At 40.6% G+C, this 15,513-nt stretch overlaps 1 protein-coding gene across 7 annotated transcripts in view; it reads left to right on the top strand.

Annotated features, from left to right (window-relative positions):
* The window catches only part of MYO6 (myosin VI), a 112,783-nt gene that overhangs the window by 22,493 nt on the left and 74,777 nt on the right, over window positions 1-15,513 (top strand). For 6 of the 7 annotated variants that reach the window (XM_075414484.1, XM_075414483.1, XM_075414481.1 and 3 more), the window contains one exon: window positions 8,447-8,585. In XM_075414484.1, the coding sequence (XP_075270599.1) occupies window positions 8,466-8,585 (120 nt within the window). In that variant the 5' untranslated portion in view covers window positions 8,447-8,465. Of the gene's footprint in view, window positions 1-8,446; window positions 8,586-14,568; window positions 14,627-15,513 lie in introns of those variants that run through there. The other variant, XM_075414485.1, reaches the window with a different exon arrangement.

Genomic DNA, 15,513 nt, shown 5'->3' with positions numbered 1-15,513 from the left:
ATGAGATGTGGAAGGTGAATGGGTGGGGAAGGCTGGAAGATGACATAACTGGAGGAGAATTTAAACTTCGTTAGCCTGGAGAAGAGTCTTCCTCAGTCATCAAGAAGCATTTGTTCTTCCTGATGTTTACACTTGGAAAACGTGGCACACGAGGGTGTAAACAAATACACCGTTAAAGTGTAAATACCTGCCCTTATTGAGGCTGGCTGTTGAATATGATTTAAGCCAGCGTGCTTGAGCACTGCTACCAGGGGTCACACAGTGTGGTCTCCCAGCTATAGGGGTAGTTAACACCAGCATTCATCTCGTTAGCTTGAACTGCTTCAGCTAGATCCGCAAGAGAGCGTGTCTGTCTGCTCCTGTGCATGCTCCGTACTTTGTCATGAGATGGCTTAAGACACCTTTGATTTTGTGTTGATGCCTTTACCTGTTTGCTGAGCTCTGCCTCATGCTTACTTCCTTCCCCTATCGCTGTCCGGTGGTTTCACTAGGGCTGGCTTGCACAGTCTTTCGAGTTTGGTTGGTTTGAATGACCTCTTTCAGACTCTATCTCTTGGCCACATCTGTTTTTCTGGTCCTCTTTTCTGTTTAGTGATGCTTCTGAAGTAGCGTCCAGACCATAACTGAGGAATTCTTTCTTTAATTTTAACTTCAGCTTTTTTTTTTTGTCTTGCTGAAATTTGACGTTGTGTTTTGGGTTTGGCTTCTTTTCCTCTTTCTGCTTGTTTCTGTTACTGGCTTAGGTACTGCTCTTGGTCGAAAATGCTTGTGCAGACCCCTTGACATATGTCTTCCTTGGTCCATCAAGGAGCTCCACTCGGGTTATTTTAATTAACAAGAACCGGGACAGAAACCTCTGTGTTATGTTAGTAGGAACTAAAATGGGAACAAAAAGATGGCAGAAGAGCAGGAATCACAGAGCAAATCATCAGACCTCACTGATCCTAATATGAATCAAGTTTAACTTTCCACGGTCATAGTCAAGAGACCGCAACCTCTGTGGTTAGAGTTTTACAAGCTTAGAGTTGTGCAGAATTCATCTTGGTCTTTGTATAACTGCAGTTGCAGTTGGACAAATACTGGCTAAAGAGAATTGGTACTGAAGTTCGACAGAATTTGATAACTAGGCAGAATTTTATCAAGAAGTTAACTAGAACTACATTGCTGCAAATAAGAGCTGTTTCAGCCTAGCTTTCATGGTGTTGAGTTTTTATTTGTTTGTTTGTTCTTGTTTTGAACGGTTACTGCAGTAGGATGCTGCTGTGTAAGCCCCATCTCGACAGGTCCAGTCAGTACTGGCCATGGTGAGCGCAGGTGAGCACAGTTGCGTATGGGGGACACGGTGACATTGGGTGCCACACAGATCTTCAGTGCTCTCAGGGTCTGGTGGTGGGTGCAGTTCTAAAAAACCAGTAAGAGCAGTTGGGCAGAGTCTGCTGGAACGCTTTCCCCGCAAGCACTTGCTCCTGCAGCCCCCCTTGTTGGCAGGTGGGCAAACTTTCCACCGAGGATTTTGCAGCCAACGGTTTTGCTTAGGCTTAGTAAAAGTGAGATGTTGCCTTTTGGTAGATTTGAAATTCTTGAATCTAGAACTACTGTTTTATATATATATATATATATATATATATATATATATGTTAGGGTTGCCGAACAAAGCTTTATGTAAGATAAGTGCTTTTTCTTTTAAAGGTCTAAGCAAATGTTTCTATACTGCAGCTTGCTGAGAGCTGAGTCTGTTCACATTGACAGATAGAAGCTGCTTGTTCCCTTCAGTTTATTCTTTTGGGTTTATAGAAATCAGCTTTTCTTTTTTCCCCTTCATAAATGCCTTGGCCATCTTTCGTGGAAGTACATCCTGTCAAGTGCAAACACAGTCATGATTACCTCAGGATTTAATATGAGCCAGTATCAATCTGCTAGGTAATACAAAATGTGTGTTGCTGTCTCCTTTTGCTAAGTCTCTTTTGACTTTCCATCTTCTCCGTTCCTTGTTGCCCTCTCACACAGTAGAGTTTGTGAGAGTGGGGATTTGCAGTGTTTGCTGTCGCTCCTCTCCAGACTCTCGTGTGGACTCGCTTCTTCAGCCATACCCACGGAGCTGGTGTGCTTGCCCAAACCCTCCTTCCTTTGGCTTACTTGGAGCTTTGCTGTAACCTTCAACGGCAGATTTTCATGGCCAGGAAGTATTTACTTTTGTTTCCTAGGTGGTACTGAGGCTCTTGGCACTTCGTAAACAACAGTGGAAAGACACTGGGCCTTTTAAGAAGTCTGTTCAGTTAAAGTAAGAATGATGTTAGATAAGCTTCCTGCAATAGGAGCTTTATTAATTATCTCATCCTTTTTTAGTGGACTGCATTTTTGTTCTGATGCATTTGAAAAAGTATGAAACAAATGTATTTCAAAACTGGAAGAGTTCTTGCCTACAGCTCAGTGCATATAACACCTTATTTTCAGAATAGTGATAAATATGGAACATTCGGTTCCTGTGAAGGAAATTTCTTACTGTTAATCGAGTTAACAAATCAATTCTTTTTAGGAACTTACTTGGATGCCTCAGCTATTTAAATATTTGCGGACAAAGTAATTGTGTGTTTTTTTCAAAGTACTCGTTCTTACTCAGACCGCCTCCTGCCCTGGCTCAGTATTTCTCAAGGTGGCCGGGAGGGGAAGAGGCAGGGGCAGGGACTAAAGCTGGGAGCGTCGCTGGGGTGGGCTGGCTTTCTGCTTTAAGATTTGTTCTTCAAGGATGTGTTTCTGGAGTTACTTGCATATTTTCCTTCCAATTTTAGAACTTCTTCACACATATTTCCCGTAGTGAGGGAAGTGGAAAGAGAGCACAGATGTGCCAGGTGTGGCTGTTTGAGAAATGATACGGGCATTGCAGGCTCGCTTCACTGAGGTCCAGCACAGGTCTTTTGTAATTTTGAATTGTCACATTTAATGTGGAGAAGATAAAACTAGATTTTTCTTCTGCTTTAAGCATGAAGTATTGGCTTGCTTGCTTGTTTGTTTTTGGTTCTTTTTAAATGTTTGAGGAGTAAACACAACCGCAGAGTAGGTATTTCCTATGTCTGCTAAATACAAAGTGAGTACAAACACAAAAGAGTGATTCTTACAGCAGTACTACAGAAATCAGTTTCTAGCTGCTCAGTATTGAGAACGTGTAGATACGTGCAAGCATGCAAGGAGACGAGCATGCTGTGAGAATAATTCCATCAGCTGTTGTCCTCAAATTGTCTCCGGCGGTCAGAGCATGTAGCTTTAAAAGAAGTTTTTATCTATTAAGTCTCAGATGCATGAACTATTACTCTTTGTTTTGCTTGCATACTTCTACAAAATGTATTGGCAATTAACAAGTCAGTATTAACTTTTTCATGGCAAATTGTTTTTGAAGATACCTTTGTGCTCTGCTGTGTTCTAGCCTGCTTTCTTTTCTGGGTTGGCAGAAGGCTCAGCTTGACAGTTAACTGCTGATTCTGTCTTAAGTAGGTATGAAAAAAACTGCAGTTTGGTATGGCTAAACTCGGGTCTGTTAGTGCAGAGAAGTTTTATAAAAAATTGGAAAAGTAAATAAGAAATAAGAATTGAATGGGCTTCATATTCAGTTAAACAATGCAGTTATTGACTGTGTTGCATTTAGCTCAAAAAAGAAAAAAAAAAAATCTCTGTGCTATATCTGCAGTTTCTTTTGAAATATGATGTCTCTTGCAGTAGAGTCTTGGATGCTGCCTAAGCTTTGATTTGTTGTTGTTTCAGTCAAGCAATGAACTATGGTTGAAAAAAGAACTTGAATGGCAGTAAGCTACCACTATGTATCAATGTTTTCCTCTGTCTGGTCTGTCCTGTATGTTCACAGGACCTTCCCCAAAGCATTCTCATGTGTCTGGTGTAATGTGCAGAATTTTGAGCACGAGTAGTAGGGTTTTTTTAATATAAAATAACCTATGTAATTCTGCTTTTACTCTGATGATTTGCTACTGTACCTATTCTGACTACTGTATTTTCCTTGGATTTATCCCACCTAATGAGATACTGTCAGTTGTTTATTGAAGTTTAATTTTTCATTTGTTTTAATTAGAAAATTGCATTAATTTTTCATTTGTTTTTATTAGTTAATTCAGCAATCAGTGCCTTGGTGTTGTGAACTGTTCTTGGGATAATAAATAGGATCAGATCATGCAAATGCCTATCTCTGGGCTCTGATATCAAGTTTAAAATTGCATTACTATATTTTGCCTTCCTAGAATTCTTTCACCAGATGGTAGTGTTTGATTTCCTTTTGAACACTCTACAAAATCAAAATGTAGTTGTATTAAATTCATTTAAAATCAATAATATTTAAGTGAACATAAGTGAGATGATAATGTGCCGACTTTTAACTAAGGAATTCTTATTAGCTTCGTATACTTAATATGTTATATAGATAATTTTTTTGAGAAACGGTGTCATTAAACATTCTCCAAAAGAGGGAATAATAGCACAGAATAAGTTAAAAAAGAGCTAGTAAGTATTTTTCCTTATATTGTAATCTGGGGAGTGCAGTATAGTTTTGTCTTGCAGGTTGTTTGAACTGCTGGCTGCTGGTGTTTAGCCAGTCCTGAATGTGTTGAATACTATTACTGGCAATTAAGGCACGGTCTATTACTGCTTGCCAATTATGAAAATATAAAATCTGACATTTGAAGGAATAGCTATTAAGTTTACCAACTTCAGACAAAGGCTTGTTTTATTACTGTCACTCTCCTGCTCAACGGAGAGACAAACACCAGCATGGGGTTCCTGGCCTTTTTTTCTACTGACCGTAGAAAGAGAAAAGGGCGACCAGCTTCCCAGTTATAAACATAACCTTTGTGAATTCTCTCCTTCATGTTGGAAGAAGTCTTAATTGTGAAGACCAAAATGACCTAGCAGCTTATAATCAACTACTTCAGTCTTTAATATATGTACATGTACAGTATATATACAAATACAAATGTGGAAGATGGCTCATTTTGGCCTCCTTTGTTCAGAAGCATCGTTCAGGTGACTGGTTGTGTTTGGTGGACGGTCTCAAATGTGTTGCCGTAGTGCCTTTAGCCTGGATACCAGTCTTTTTGCTTTCATGGTTTTCAGAAACAGTGTGCTCTTTCAACAGTGTAGTGAAGTTGGCTGCATGTGGATTGGATTTAGATGGATGCACATGGGAAAAAAAATGCTTGTTCCCACTGATATCTATTAATGAATGGTCTGTAACCGGACTGGGGCTGTATTTTTTGTGGGGAAAATATGATGTGAAGGTTCTCCATCCAAATCTATATTTTTCCCAGTTTGTACTCTGTGATATGTATGTTTTAATCAGTAAAGCATAGTTTCCTGTTTCTAAAAAGTGCTGGGTTTTTTTTCTTTTCTAAAGGACTTATGTCAGGTAGTTGAACTTAGAATTTTTTTTTGTTTATGTTCACCTTAAAATGCTGGATTGGAAACCGGCTATTCAAGAACCGGTTCAGGAATAGACTTCATGCATCTGTCTGAAGGGCAATGGCATATACATCAGCTGGAGGGGTAGATGATAGAGCAGGTATGACCTGATAGGTTTTGGTATCCAGTTCTAATGTGCTGGCCGTCAGAGGCCCAGCTGACAGGGATGGAGTGGTGCCAAAACCAAAGCGTTACAACTGTTTTTTTTGTCACTGCTCAGGCAGAAGACACTATTTATTGAAAGTAATTGTCCCGTGAATAATAACTGCTACACTCATACTTAGATGCTTTCACTCAGTGGCTTCTTAGATGCTTACAAAGCCTCAGGTGTTTTTCTTAAACATGCATTTGCTGGTGGTGGCTGAATTCAATCACTGCTCTGTCCTTCAGAAGAATTTTTTTAGCTTGTGACACTCCTCTATCATAATTTATTAGTAAAGCGTAAAGTAGGCTTAAGAATATGTAAGAATGCAAAAGTCCATGTCGGTGAGCAAAGCAGAAGCCTCTGGATGCTAAATGGGGAGACTGGATTCTGACTTTTGGCAGGAATTTTGTCAGTAATTTCAGGGTTTGTTTCTTGTGCGACATGGTTATGTCTGGATGCCTGGCCATGCTACTTGGGGTGTAAAAGAGAGCCTTGTTTTTAGTGGTTGTGTGACATATCACTTAAGTACTAGTTTGAACTAGCATTTTAAAAGCAGATGATAGGCTTGTGAAGAAATGAAGGCCTGGTTATATCCAGAAATAAACTCAGCTGTTTTGCAACTATGCCCACGATGGCAGTTGTACTCGGAGGTCAGATCTGGCCGGGAAAAAAAAAAATCCATACAACTTTGACGTATAGTAGATCTGATTTACAGTACCCTAAAGTAAAGAAAAAATGTCCAACAGCCAATTGTGAGTGAATACAGATGTTTTACAGGATTTATCATGCAATGCTGGCAACACCCGATGAAGGTGGTGGTGTTTTGTAGAGTTCATGGGATGTGGCAAAAGGTTTGAAGTAAATACGAGTGAATGTTACACTCGAGGTTGTAGAACATAGAGTTGCTATAAGTGGTTGGAAGTTAATATGCTGCGTTCATGGGGGGAAAGTAAACTGCATGTTTTACTGTATTAAATACAACATTTTAAATAGCATGAGTTACATGAGTAGAAGACACTAGAAACAGTTGTTAAAATCTTCATGAGCTTCTTGCATCCTGAACTGCATTCAGGGAGAAAAAAAATCTGATTGAGTAAATTTAAACACAAAACCAGATATCAGCACTAAACTAGGAACTCTGTAACTAATTTTTTCTGTCTCTTTGGAACGTTACTTCATTTAAAAATATTTGACTTTACATTCTGAGTCTCTGCTTTAGAATTACTTTTTTATCTTCTGTCTTTTCACATTAAAGTTAACAGCAGATTGTCTTGTTCCTTGACAAGCAAGATGTTAAGACCCAACAGCATTCTCCAGGCGGTCTCAGCAAGCCTTTGTCTTTTCTTCAAACCTTTCTAAATTCCTTGGAGGCAGGAAAAAGCAGGTCATGTGCAGCATGTCCTGACAGATCCCCTGTGGGATGAGAGGGTCCTTTACTGCTCGTGGTTGTATAACTTTCTGGGGGGCCGATGACTCTTTTTCCTTGCCACTGCTTATGGCAAAGGGGTCTGCAGCCTTCCCTGGTTGTGAGAAATTTTGGAGCTTGTTCAGATATGGGAAAAGAAAAATGTGGGACGTTTCCCAGCTTACAGACTCTTGGAGTTCGCTGCCAGTGTTTTCTTTGCTGCTTGGCAGGCTCATTTCATTCATGCTGAGAGAGGCAAGTTACACCTTGGTGCTATGAGATACTTCTTACAAATTTTGGAATCACTAAAACGTGTTGGTTTAGTATGTGAGAGAGTTTTGGAGGGGAGTAAGAAACGGGCAGGAGAGGTAAGCCTTTCAAGCTGTGTGGACTCCCTATTCTTATTAGGGTAAGGACTATAAAGTAGGGTTGTTTTTTGTTTTTGTTGGTTTTTTTTTTTTTTTTTTTTTTTTTTTTTAAAGGGACTCATTCAGCATATTTAAAATTGCACCATTAGCCATTCAGAGTGTGCCAATCCTGGCAACTTTCTTGGTTAGCTCAATGAGCATTGCATGCAAGCAGATACTCCTTTTAACTGGGAGCTTATTCAGCTGCATAATTTGAGGAGCCTAAGGTTTGAATGTCTTGGCCTTTGCACCTACTTCACTTGTAGGCTGTAGATCCCTGTAAAATGATTTTCACGTAATATTTTCATAGAAGGTAAGGTAGGTGTTCCTTAAGAGGGAGAGTTGTAATGTCATAGTATTGGAGGTGAGTCTCACAAAAGCTTGTAATATGATAAATCAGTTGTGACTGAATGCATTAGTGGGTTTTTTAAGAGTTAAAGTTATTGAAGTGCCCAGCAACATGAAATGAGTGGGCACGTTCATTCATCTGAAGTGACAAGAGACTCTGTTTCTGCTCACGTGCCTGACGTGCCCGTTACAGAAATTCAAATATTTGGACACAAGACCAGGGACAGACAAGTATCCATTAGTCATATGACTCACTGTGTGCGTGTATGTATATATGTGTGTGTGTATACATGTATACAGACATATATTTATGTATAGACACACCCCTAGTATAGTCCTAGCTTTGAATGTTTGGTACTTCTATTTAGATCATGAGATAGACCCCCTTTTTGGTTCACAAGTTAGGAAAATTGGGGAAAAAGCTGCAGGGGTTAGTCTGTGGACCCCCACAAAAGCTGATCTCTTCTTGAATATTCTCTATACCCAAGGCTGAGGGTAAGCAGAAAGCAAAATATCATGAGTTGGAAAAAGACTGGAAGAATCTTGTCCTGACAGACTGGCTACCTCCACAGGGAGTAACAGGAATAAACATAATGAACTAAAGTCTGCATAGTGAGTCCTGATAGCTTACTAAATTTGTATACAAATTTTTTTGGTTTAATTTTTATTTTATTTTTCTTGCAGAAAGTGCTGGATAGATCCCATGATGGAGGACGGGAAGCCCGTTTGGGCTCCGCACCCAACTGATGGGTTTCAGATGGGAATGATTGTGGACATTGGCCCTGGCAACTTAACTATTGAACCTTTGAATCAGAAAGGCAAGGTAAGTGTCTCACAAGCAAAGGAGCGGAGAAAAACCTTACAAGAACTATTTCACCTGTAGGCCAAATCTTTACCAATACCTACCATTACACACAACCTGAAGGAGCGGGAAATTGGTTTTCTCTGGCTAAGGATCTTTGTTTAGCTTTAGCTTGCATAGCTTGCATAGCAAATGAAATATCCCACTAATAAGAAGTGACTGCCTTCTGTCAGTTTTCTGCATGTGTTTATGTGCTTGTGAAAGACAGAAGAATTGAATCCCCATAGCCATTTGATTCAGTACTGTATATTTTTCTAAATTAGAGACTGGTTAAGAGTCTACTGTTGAGATTAGCTTCTCTTTTTTCCCTTAAATGCATAAAGAGAGTGTCCTGCAGGGCTGTCCTAGACTCTGTCCTAGACTCTGGCTCAGATTAGACACCTGTTAGAATGATGAAGGTTGAGAGATGAATCCTCTTACTTCAAGTACCTTGAGAAGTAACACAGTATGTCAAACAAAGGTCCTATGGAATTGCTGCATCAAATTAAAGGCAAGATAAATGTAGCTTTTAATGAAGTCCTAATTCATCCTAATTAGTGTGTTCCAACTGCTTCATTTATCATTACATCTTTCATATTCAGTATGTTGAAATTAAATGTCAGTTTTTACAGGACGTACCTTGTATCTGTCAATTATCCTAATTCACATGGTCAGCATCATGGTTTTTACTAGCAGGAATAAGAACAAAGGCTGTTTTAAAAGTTGTAATTTCAGTCTTTGTGAATATGTGATATGTGCCCTTTCTTACAATTTTGTCCTTTCTGTATCTTCAGGTATGCAAAAGACAAAATTTCTTTGTAACTTCTTTTTTCATGTCAACAATAATACGTCAACAATAGTAGAGAATGCCTTGTCACAGGTCAAACGGTTATGCAGCAGTCCTTCCTTCCGGGGGAAATGTTTATAGACTTTCTTTTTTCTGCATCTTGGAGAAGAAGTTGATTTTGCTTTCCTTAGAAACATAAAGCAAGTGTAACATCTGATTTTTGTGTGTGAGATAAAGTCTGTAGGTTTAGTAGTAGCAGTCTGCATTCTTCAGTTTTGGGGAAATTATTCAGACGAGAATATTAAATGTTACAAAACCATGACTAAGTAGTCTTTAACTGACTTAAAAGATTTTGACACCACCCCCACCTCCCCCCCCCCCCCGCTATTTCTGCTTGTGTCCCCAAATGCTTCTGATGTGATGAAGATCAAAAGTCTGTATATTGAAACAGAAATAGGCAATAAGGAGATTCCTGAGTCACTATTTATTTCTAACAAATGCTTCTTTCAGGGTGCATATATGTTTTTTTTTTCATTTTTTGTGAAACCAAAAAATGATCCTAAAATACAGCTATTTTGCTTTATGGTTCACAATGAACAATCTCTTTTGTCAAGAAAGTTTGTTATTCTGCTGTTGGCTGTTTTCTTGAATTAAGCAGATCAATTAAGGGCCTAATGTTCATTCATTTAAAGGAACAAACACTTCACAGTTTAAATACCTTAGAGATTATGGTCCTACATTTCTAATTATCAAACTAACTTATATTAATAGAGGTGGAGTAAAACATTTTCTTGATGACCTTCTCAGTCTTTTCAAGGTGTCATTGATTTCTTTTTATAGTGAAATGTTTCTCATTGCTTTTTGTCTTTTTAGAAGACTCTGTTCTTGTGTGCCTAGACTATTAATTTGAAGTAGTCAGCATTAATACCCATTATTATCAACTTTGTTTACTTAAAATGATAGATCAAAAGTGCTTTTCAGTAAGGAGGAGTGATCCAGCAGCTCCAGAGTTGCCCATGATAATTACAGGGAGGAGAGGAGTAACCTGATCTTGTAAACATATCCGGGCAGTGTAATTTATTATTATTTTTTAATCTGGGTCATTAACATGTCATATATATTCTCTGTAGGCGCTGGTAGCTTACCAGAGATCACAGGCTTGGAGAGGAAATGTGTATGCATATGTTTATTACCTTTTATACCCCTTAGTGGTTAATTAGAATATGTTGCTGATAACTGCAGTAAATGCTGCAAGGCAGCAGTTTCATGATGTCCTAGAATCCTCCCTCCCTTCCCCACCCGTAGCTAGCTCTGGCGTAGCAGAGCGGCACCCTCACAGCTCTGCTCGCCGAGCTGTGCATGACACAGCAAACGAGGGCAGAGAACGGATGCACCTTAAAAATGAAGAACTGGGAAGTTTTCAGGAGGGCAGCAAGCGGTGGCAGAAGGGCAGAGGACCTGAGGCCAGCGTGGCTGTAGATCGCTTTGTGTTGTGAAACCAAGTTACCCGATCCAGACTGGGTGAAGGTAGTTGGTCAACACACTGATGTACTTATGAACCAGCAATAGCAATTTTGCGTACAGAAGCCCATACAGAGTTAATGACGGCACTTACATTTCTGTGCGGAGGCTGGGTGTCTAAAGAGAGGTGGAGACCTGAGTCACCTAGCTTGTAGGAGAAAGAGTAATCCAAGCCGCAGGAGCGTGTTACCGGAACAGAGGATGCATGTGTTATATGATGGGAGCGACTCCCCAAAAACTAGATCATCAGCTCGCGAGGCTGATAAATGCCATGGCTGGAAAGAAAATGAAGAATCTGGAGAGCAGTTTGCTAATGAGCGTGGTCCCACCTATGGCTGGAGCGCTGCCCTGAGGGTGGGCTCCAAACTGGACTGGGGGGCTGGAGCTGGGAGCCCTGGCCAATGTCCCACCAGCAGTTGCACACTGGTCTACAAGGAAGGCGGGTAGAAAGGCAGCCAGTTGCTAAACTCAGCTAGTATTGTATTTACACGTCTACTTGGAGTGTACTTCTCTGAACTTATTTGGGATACCCACCTCAGGTTATGTTGTATACGTCTTACTTTGTTCCGTTTCTTGATGCTGTAATGGGGAGAAAGCAGGTGACAGTGAATTCCCAAACGGGGATTTTACTCGTTTCCTGGAGGTGGCAAATCTAAGGAAAGCTATTAGGAAGAGGTGCCTCAGGGGGACTTGCAACCTGAGGTGCCATCCCGAGACCATTGTGGCACTGAGGAGCAGGGGGCAGGCGTTTCACGGAATCACAGAATGTTTGGGTTTGGAAGGGACCTCTGTAGGTCATCCAGTCCAGCCTCCCTGCCGAAGCAGGGTCACCTACAGCAGGCTGCACAGGACCTTGTCCAGGCAGGTCTTGAATATCTCCAGAGAAGCAGAATCCATGACCTCTCTGGGCAGCCTGTTCCAGTGCTCCATCACCCTCAAAGTGAAGAAGTTCTTCCTCATGTTCAGATGGAACTTCCTCTGCTTCAGTTTGTGCCCGTTGCCCCTTGTGCTGTCGCCAGGCGCCACTGAAAAGAGTCTGTCTCCATCCTCCTGACATCCACCCTTCAGATATTTGTAGGCATTTAGAAGGTCCCCTCTCAGCCTTCTCTTCTTCAGGCTAAACAAGCCCAGCTCCCTCAGCTTTTCCTCATGGGAGAGATGCTCCAGTCCCCTCATCATCCTGGTAGCCCTCCGCTGGACTCTCTCCAGTAGCTCCTCATCTTTCTTGAAGTGGGGAGCCCAGCACTGGACATAGTACTCCAGATGGGGCCTCACTAGGGCAGAGTAGAGGGGGAAGAGAACCTTCCTCAACTTGCTGGCCACACTCCTCTTAATGCATCCCAGGATCTTATTGGCCTTCTTGGCAGCCAGGGCACACTGCTGGCTCATGGTCAACTTGTTGTCCACCAGCACACCCAGGTCCCTCTCCACAGAGCTGCTCTCCAGCAGGTCCGCCCTGAGCCTGTACTGGTGCATGGGGTTGTTCCTCCCCAGGGGCAGGACCCTGCACTTGTCCTTGTTGGTCTTCATCAGGTTCCTCTCTGCCCAACTTTCCAGCCTGTCCAGGTCTCACTGAATGGCAGTGCAGCCTGCTAGTGTATCCATCACTCCTCCCAGTTTTGTGTCATCAGCAAACCCTCGAGGGTTGGCAGTAGGGACTTCCTGGGAGCAGTTGGGAGGTTGTGCGGTGCGGTGGGTGCTCATCGGCACCCCTGCTGCCACCAGCCAAGAGGCACCTTAAGGCTCTGCACCGGTTCTGAAGGGGCATGGAGGGCTTCATGGGCACCTGCCCTGGTATGCTGTGAATAACCAGAAAGGTATTTTCCCAGGCTAAGTATAAATGAATGTACTTTGGACGTTCTGATCCTTACTTTCAAAGTTCAGTTTTTCAAGCTAAGGGTGTTTTTTTTTTTTAGCAGTGAGCGCAGCTTGCTTGCACGAATGAGGTGTGTTCTTGTCTGTCTTGTGCACCATTTGTACTGCTGTAGGTTGGTTTGTGAAATACAGCTGAGAGCAAGGATGTCTCCTGTCTGGATCTGGAAGGTATAAAGGAAGGCATGGTTACACATATTGGATTACATGGTAGAAAGAAGATCCTGCTTGAATGGAAAGATATCTTTTTTCACTCATCTAGTTTCTGGGAGAATAGTTAAGATTGCCATTGGATTTCAAGGGCTGCTTCATTACAAAGGGGAAAAAAAACCCTACAAAAACCCTTAAACGCTCTGTTTTGCCTCCTGAGACCACTTTAGTGTCTCGTAAGATTAATATCCTCTCCATTTGCTTACAACAAGTTTGTCCTAAGCTACGTCTTAATGCAGAAGTCTTCCACCAGATGCTTGAAGTGTTTTCTCCTTACAATAAATGTTTTTAAAAAAAAAAAAAAAGGGACAACATGATAAAGAATTTCTTTGGTTTTTTTTATTGATAGACCTGAGATACCTTGCCCATTTTCCTACTTAATGTATTACATTTTAATAGTAATTGGCAAAACTCAGAGCTCTGCACATCTAGCTAACGTACTTACTTACATAATAAGCAATCACCTTACGTAAAGCAGTAGTCCAACTGTGACATACAGGACTGAAATTCTGTTGACATAGTTGAAACTAGGCTGCATGTTCTGATCTAAAAACGTGCAGCAGAAAAACATCAGCTTTCAAATAAGTCTTCTTCATATTGCTTATTTGTTTTGTCACTTCTGAAATATTCTAGAAAATAATTCACAATTGATATTGAGTGAACAAAATGAAGGAGGACTTAATACAGCATGACTTCTCATTATTTTTTGCATCAAATTTTATATTGCATCAGAAGGGTGAGTGGTGAGGACATTGAAAAAAAACTCTTCCTCTTCTGGGACAGATCTGGTATGGCTGCCTTTAGATCCATGAAATGTTGAAGTATCAGAGATTTGTGAGAAGTCTTAAAGAATAACTGGGTGTCATGTTCATTCTCTCCTGTGAAAAAAAAAATCTGTCTTTGTTAGTGGTTAAACTTGCATTACGCATCAGCAGACAAGAACAAGAAGTAAAGTTAGGTTTTCGTGAAGCCAGTCATGCTCTTTTTAAACTTTTCCACTGTTCCGTGCACAGTGAGCTGATTACGTGGGAATGTTGTGTTCAAGTATATCTTCAGCCAATGCGATATACCTTTGTTGTTGATAAACTTGCAGAGAAAATTAGTAGGATAATATGTTCTAACTGCAGTATTGTGAGGGGGAGGAAAGCAGGGTGAATCTCTGCCCTGCTAAAACTCCGAGTAGCAGCTGGCGACTTTCTGAGGTAGGTAAAGATGTTCAGGTCCTCCGTGGTGCCTCTAAGCTCTGACAAAGGATATTTTGGAGGAAGTTGGTCTGATGGACGTTCAGACGTTCCAACATCATTGAGCTGCTCCGTTTACCTTAGGAAAGCTGCTTGTGCATTTTTTTCTGCATTAGATCCTGATAAGAAGATGACAAAATATAATTTATTATGACTACAAGTTGCATACTTTATGATAACTTTGTAGGGAAGGGATATTGTAGACTTACTGTTTTCTGACTGGCAGCAATTAGTTCTGCTCTGAGACATTTTTAATCCTTTCCACTTCACAGGGAGTTGGAATTTGTGGCTGTTGATGATGGCGTAAGCTACAAGAGCTCACATAACTGCGTCTGTTGTACTGAAGCAGAGATTAGGAGAAATACAGCAACTTGCTTAAACTTCGGTGTGAGGTGCTTCTCATGGGACTGTCTTGCCGAGTACAGTGTGAAACAAGCAAACATGTTTGTTTGTGAAGGTCATTCTTTAGATCCAGTTGGTTGCCTTTTCAAATATTAGCCTAGACTTCTTGTCTCCATTTCCATGGGGAAAAGGAGCCTGTGCCTGCAGCAGCATGGCGGCTGTCGTGTCTAACCGGTGCAGCGGGGGTTTTATGCATTCGTAGTTAGTGCAAACAAGCTATTACTATGGTAAACAAAAAATCAGCATTAAAAGCCTGCCTCTAACAATAGGTATTTCTGTGCAGATGCTGTAATGCCTCTGCGCTAGGATGTTTTTCCTTCCTTTTTACAACAATGTAAATTATGATTTCTGGAGAATAAAGAAGAAACAAAGTTGCTATTGTTATGAATTTTTTCAGTTGGACATGAACACTTGATAAATGGCTGTTTTGTATAACTGGAGTACAAGGCTTGAAGGAAGGTCTTGTCTGGCTTTGGTATTGATTTATTGAAGAAAAAAAAAACAACCAACCAAAAAGCAACAACCAAAGCTGCAATATTCAGGGATAGAGAGGATATTCTGTATTGAGCATTTATATTTTAAGTAGGAATGTTTTAAACCAGCATATGATGATGACAGCACAGTTCTTTGACTGAACTAATAATTTGATTTTTATTCTTTGTGCTTCTTTGCAAAACTGAGGAAGTTGTATGTTCTTTAAATGCTGTTCCCTTTGCAGTACTTTTTTTTTGTCCTTATTTTTTATATTACACAATATTACACAAAATTACAATATTACATGCCATTTTGGAAATGAGCATCAAATACTATTGCAGTAAAAATATGTATTATGGTGACTGCATTTTTATAATGTAGTGCAGTAATGTAAATGCGGCAG

Source organism: Opisthocomus hoazin, chromosome 2 (genome assembly GCF_030867145.1).
Source record: "Opisthocomus hoazin isolate bOpiHoa1 chromosome 2, bOpiHoa1.hap1, whole genome shotgun sequence".
Classification (NCBI taxonomy): Eukaryota; Metazoa; Chordata; class Aves; order Opisthocomiformes; family Opisthocomidae; genus Opisthocomus; species Opisthocomus hoazin.
Note: the sequence above shows the minus strand (reverse complement) of the source record. Positions and strands in the feature narration are given on the sequence as shown.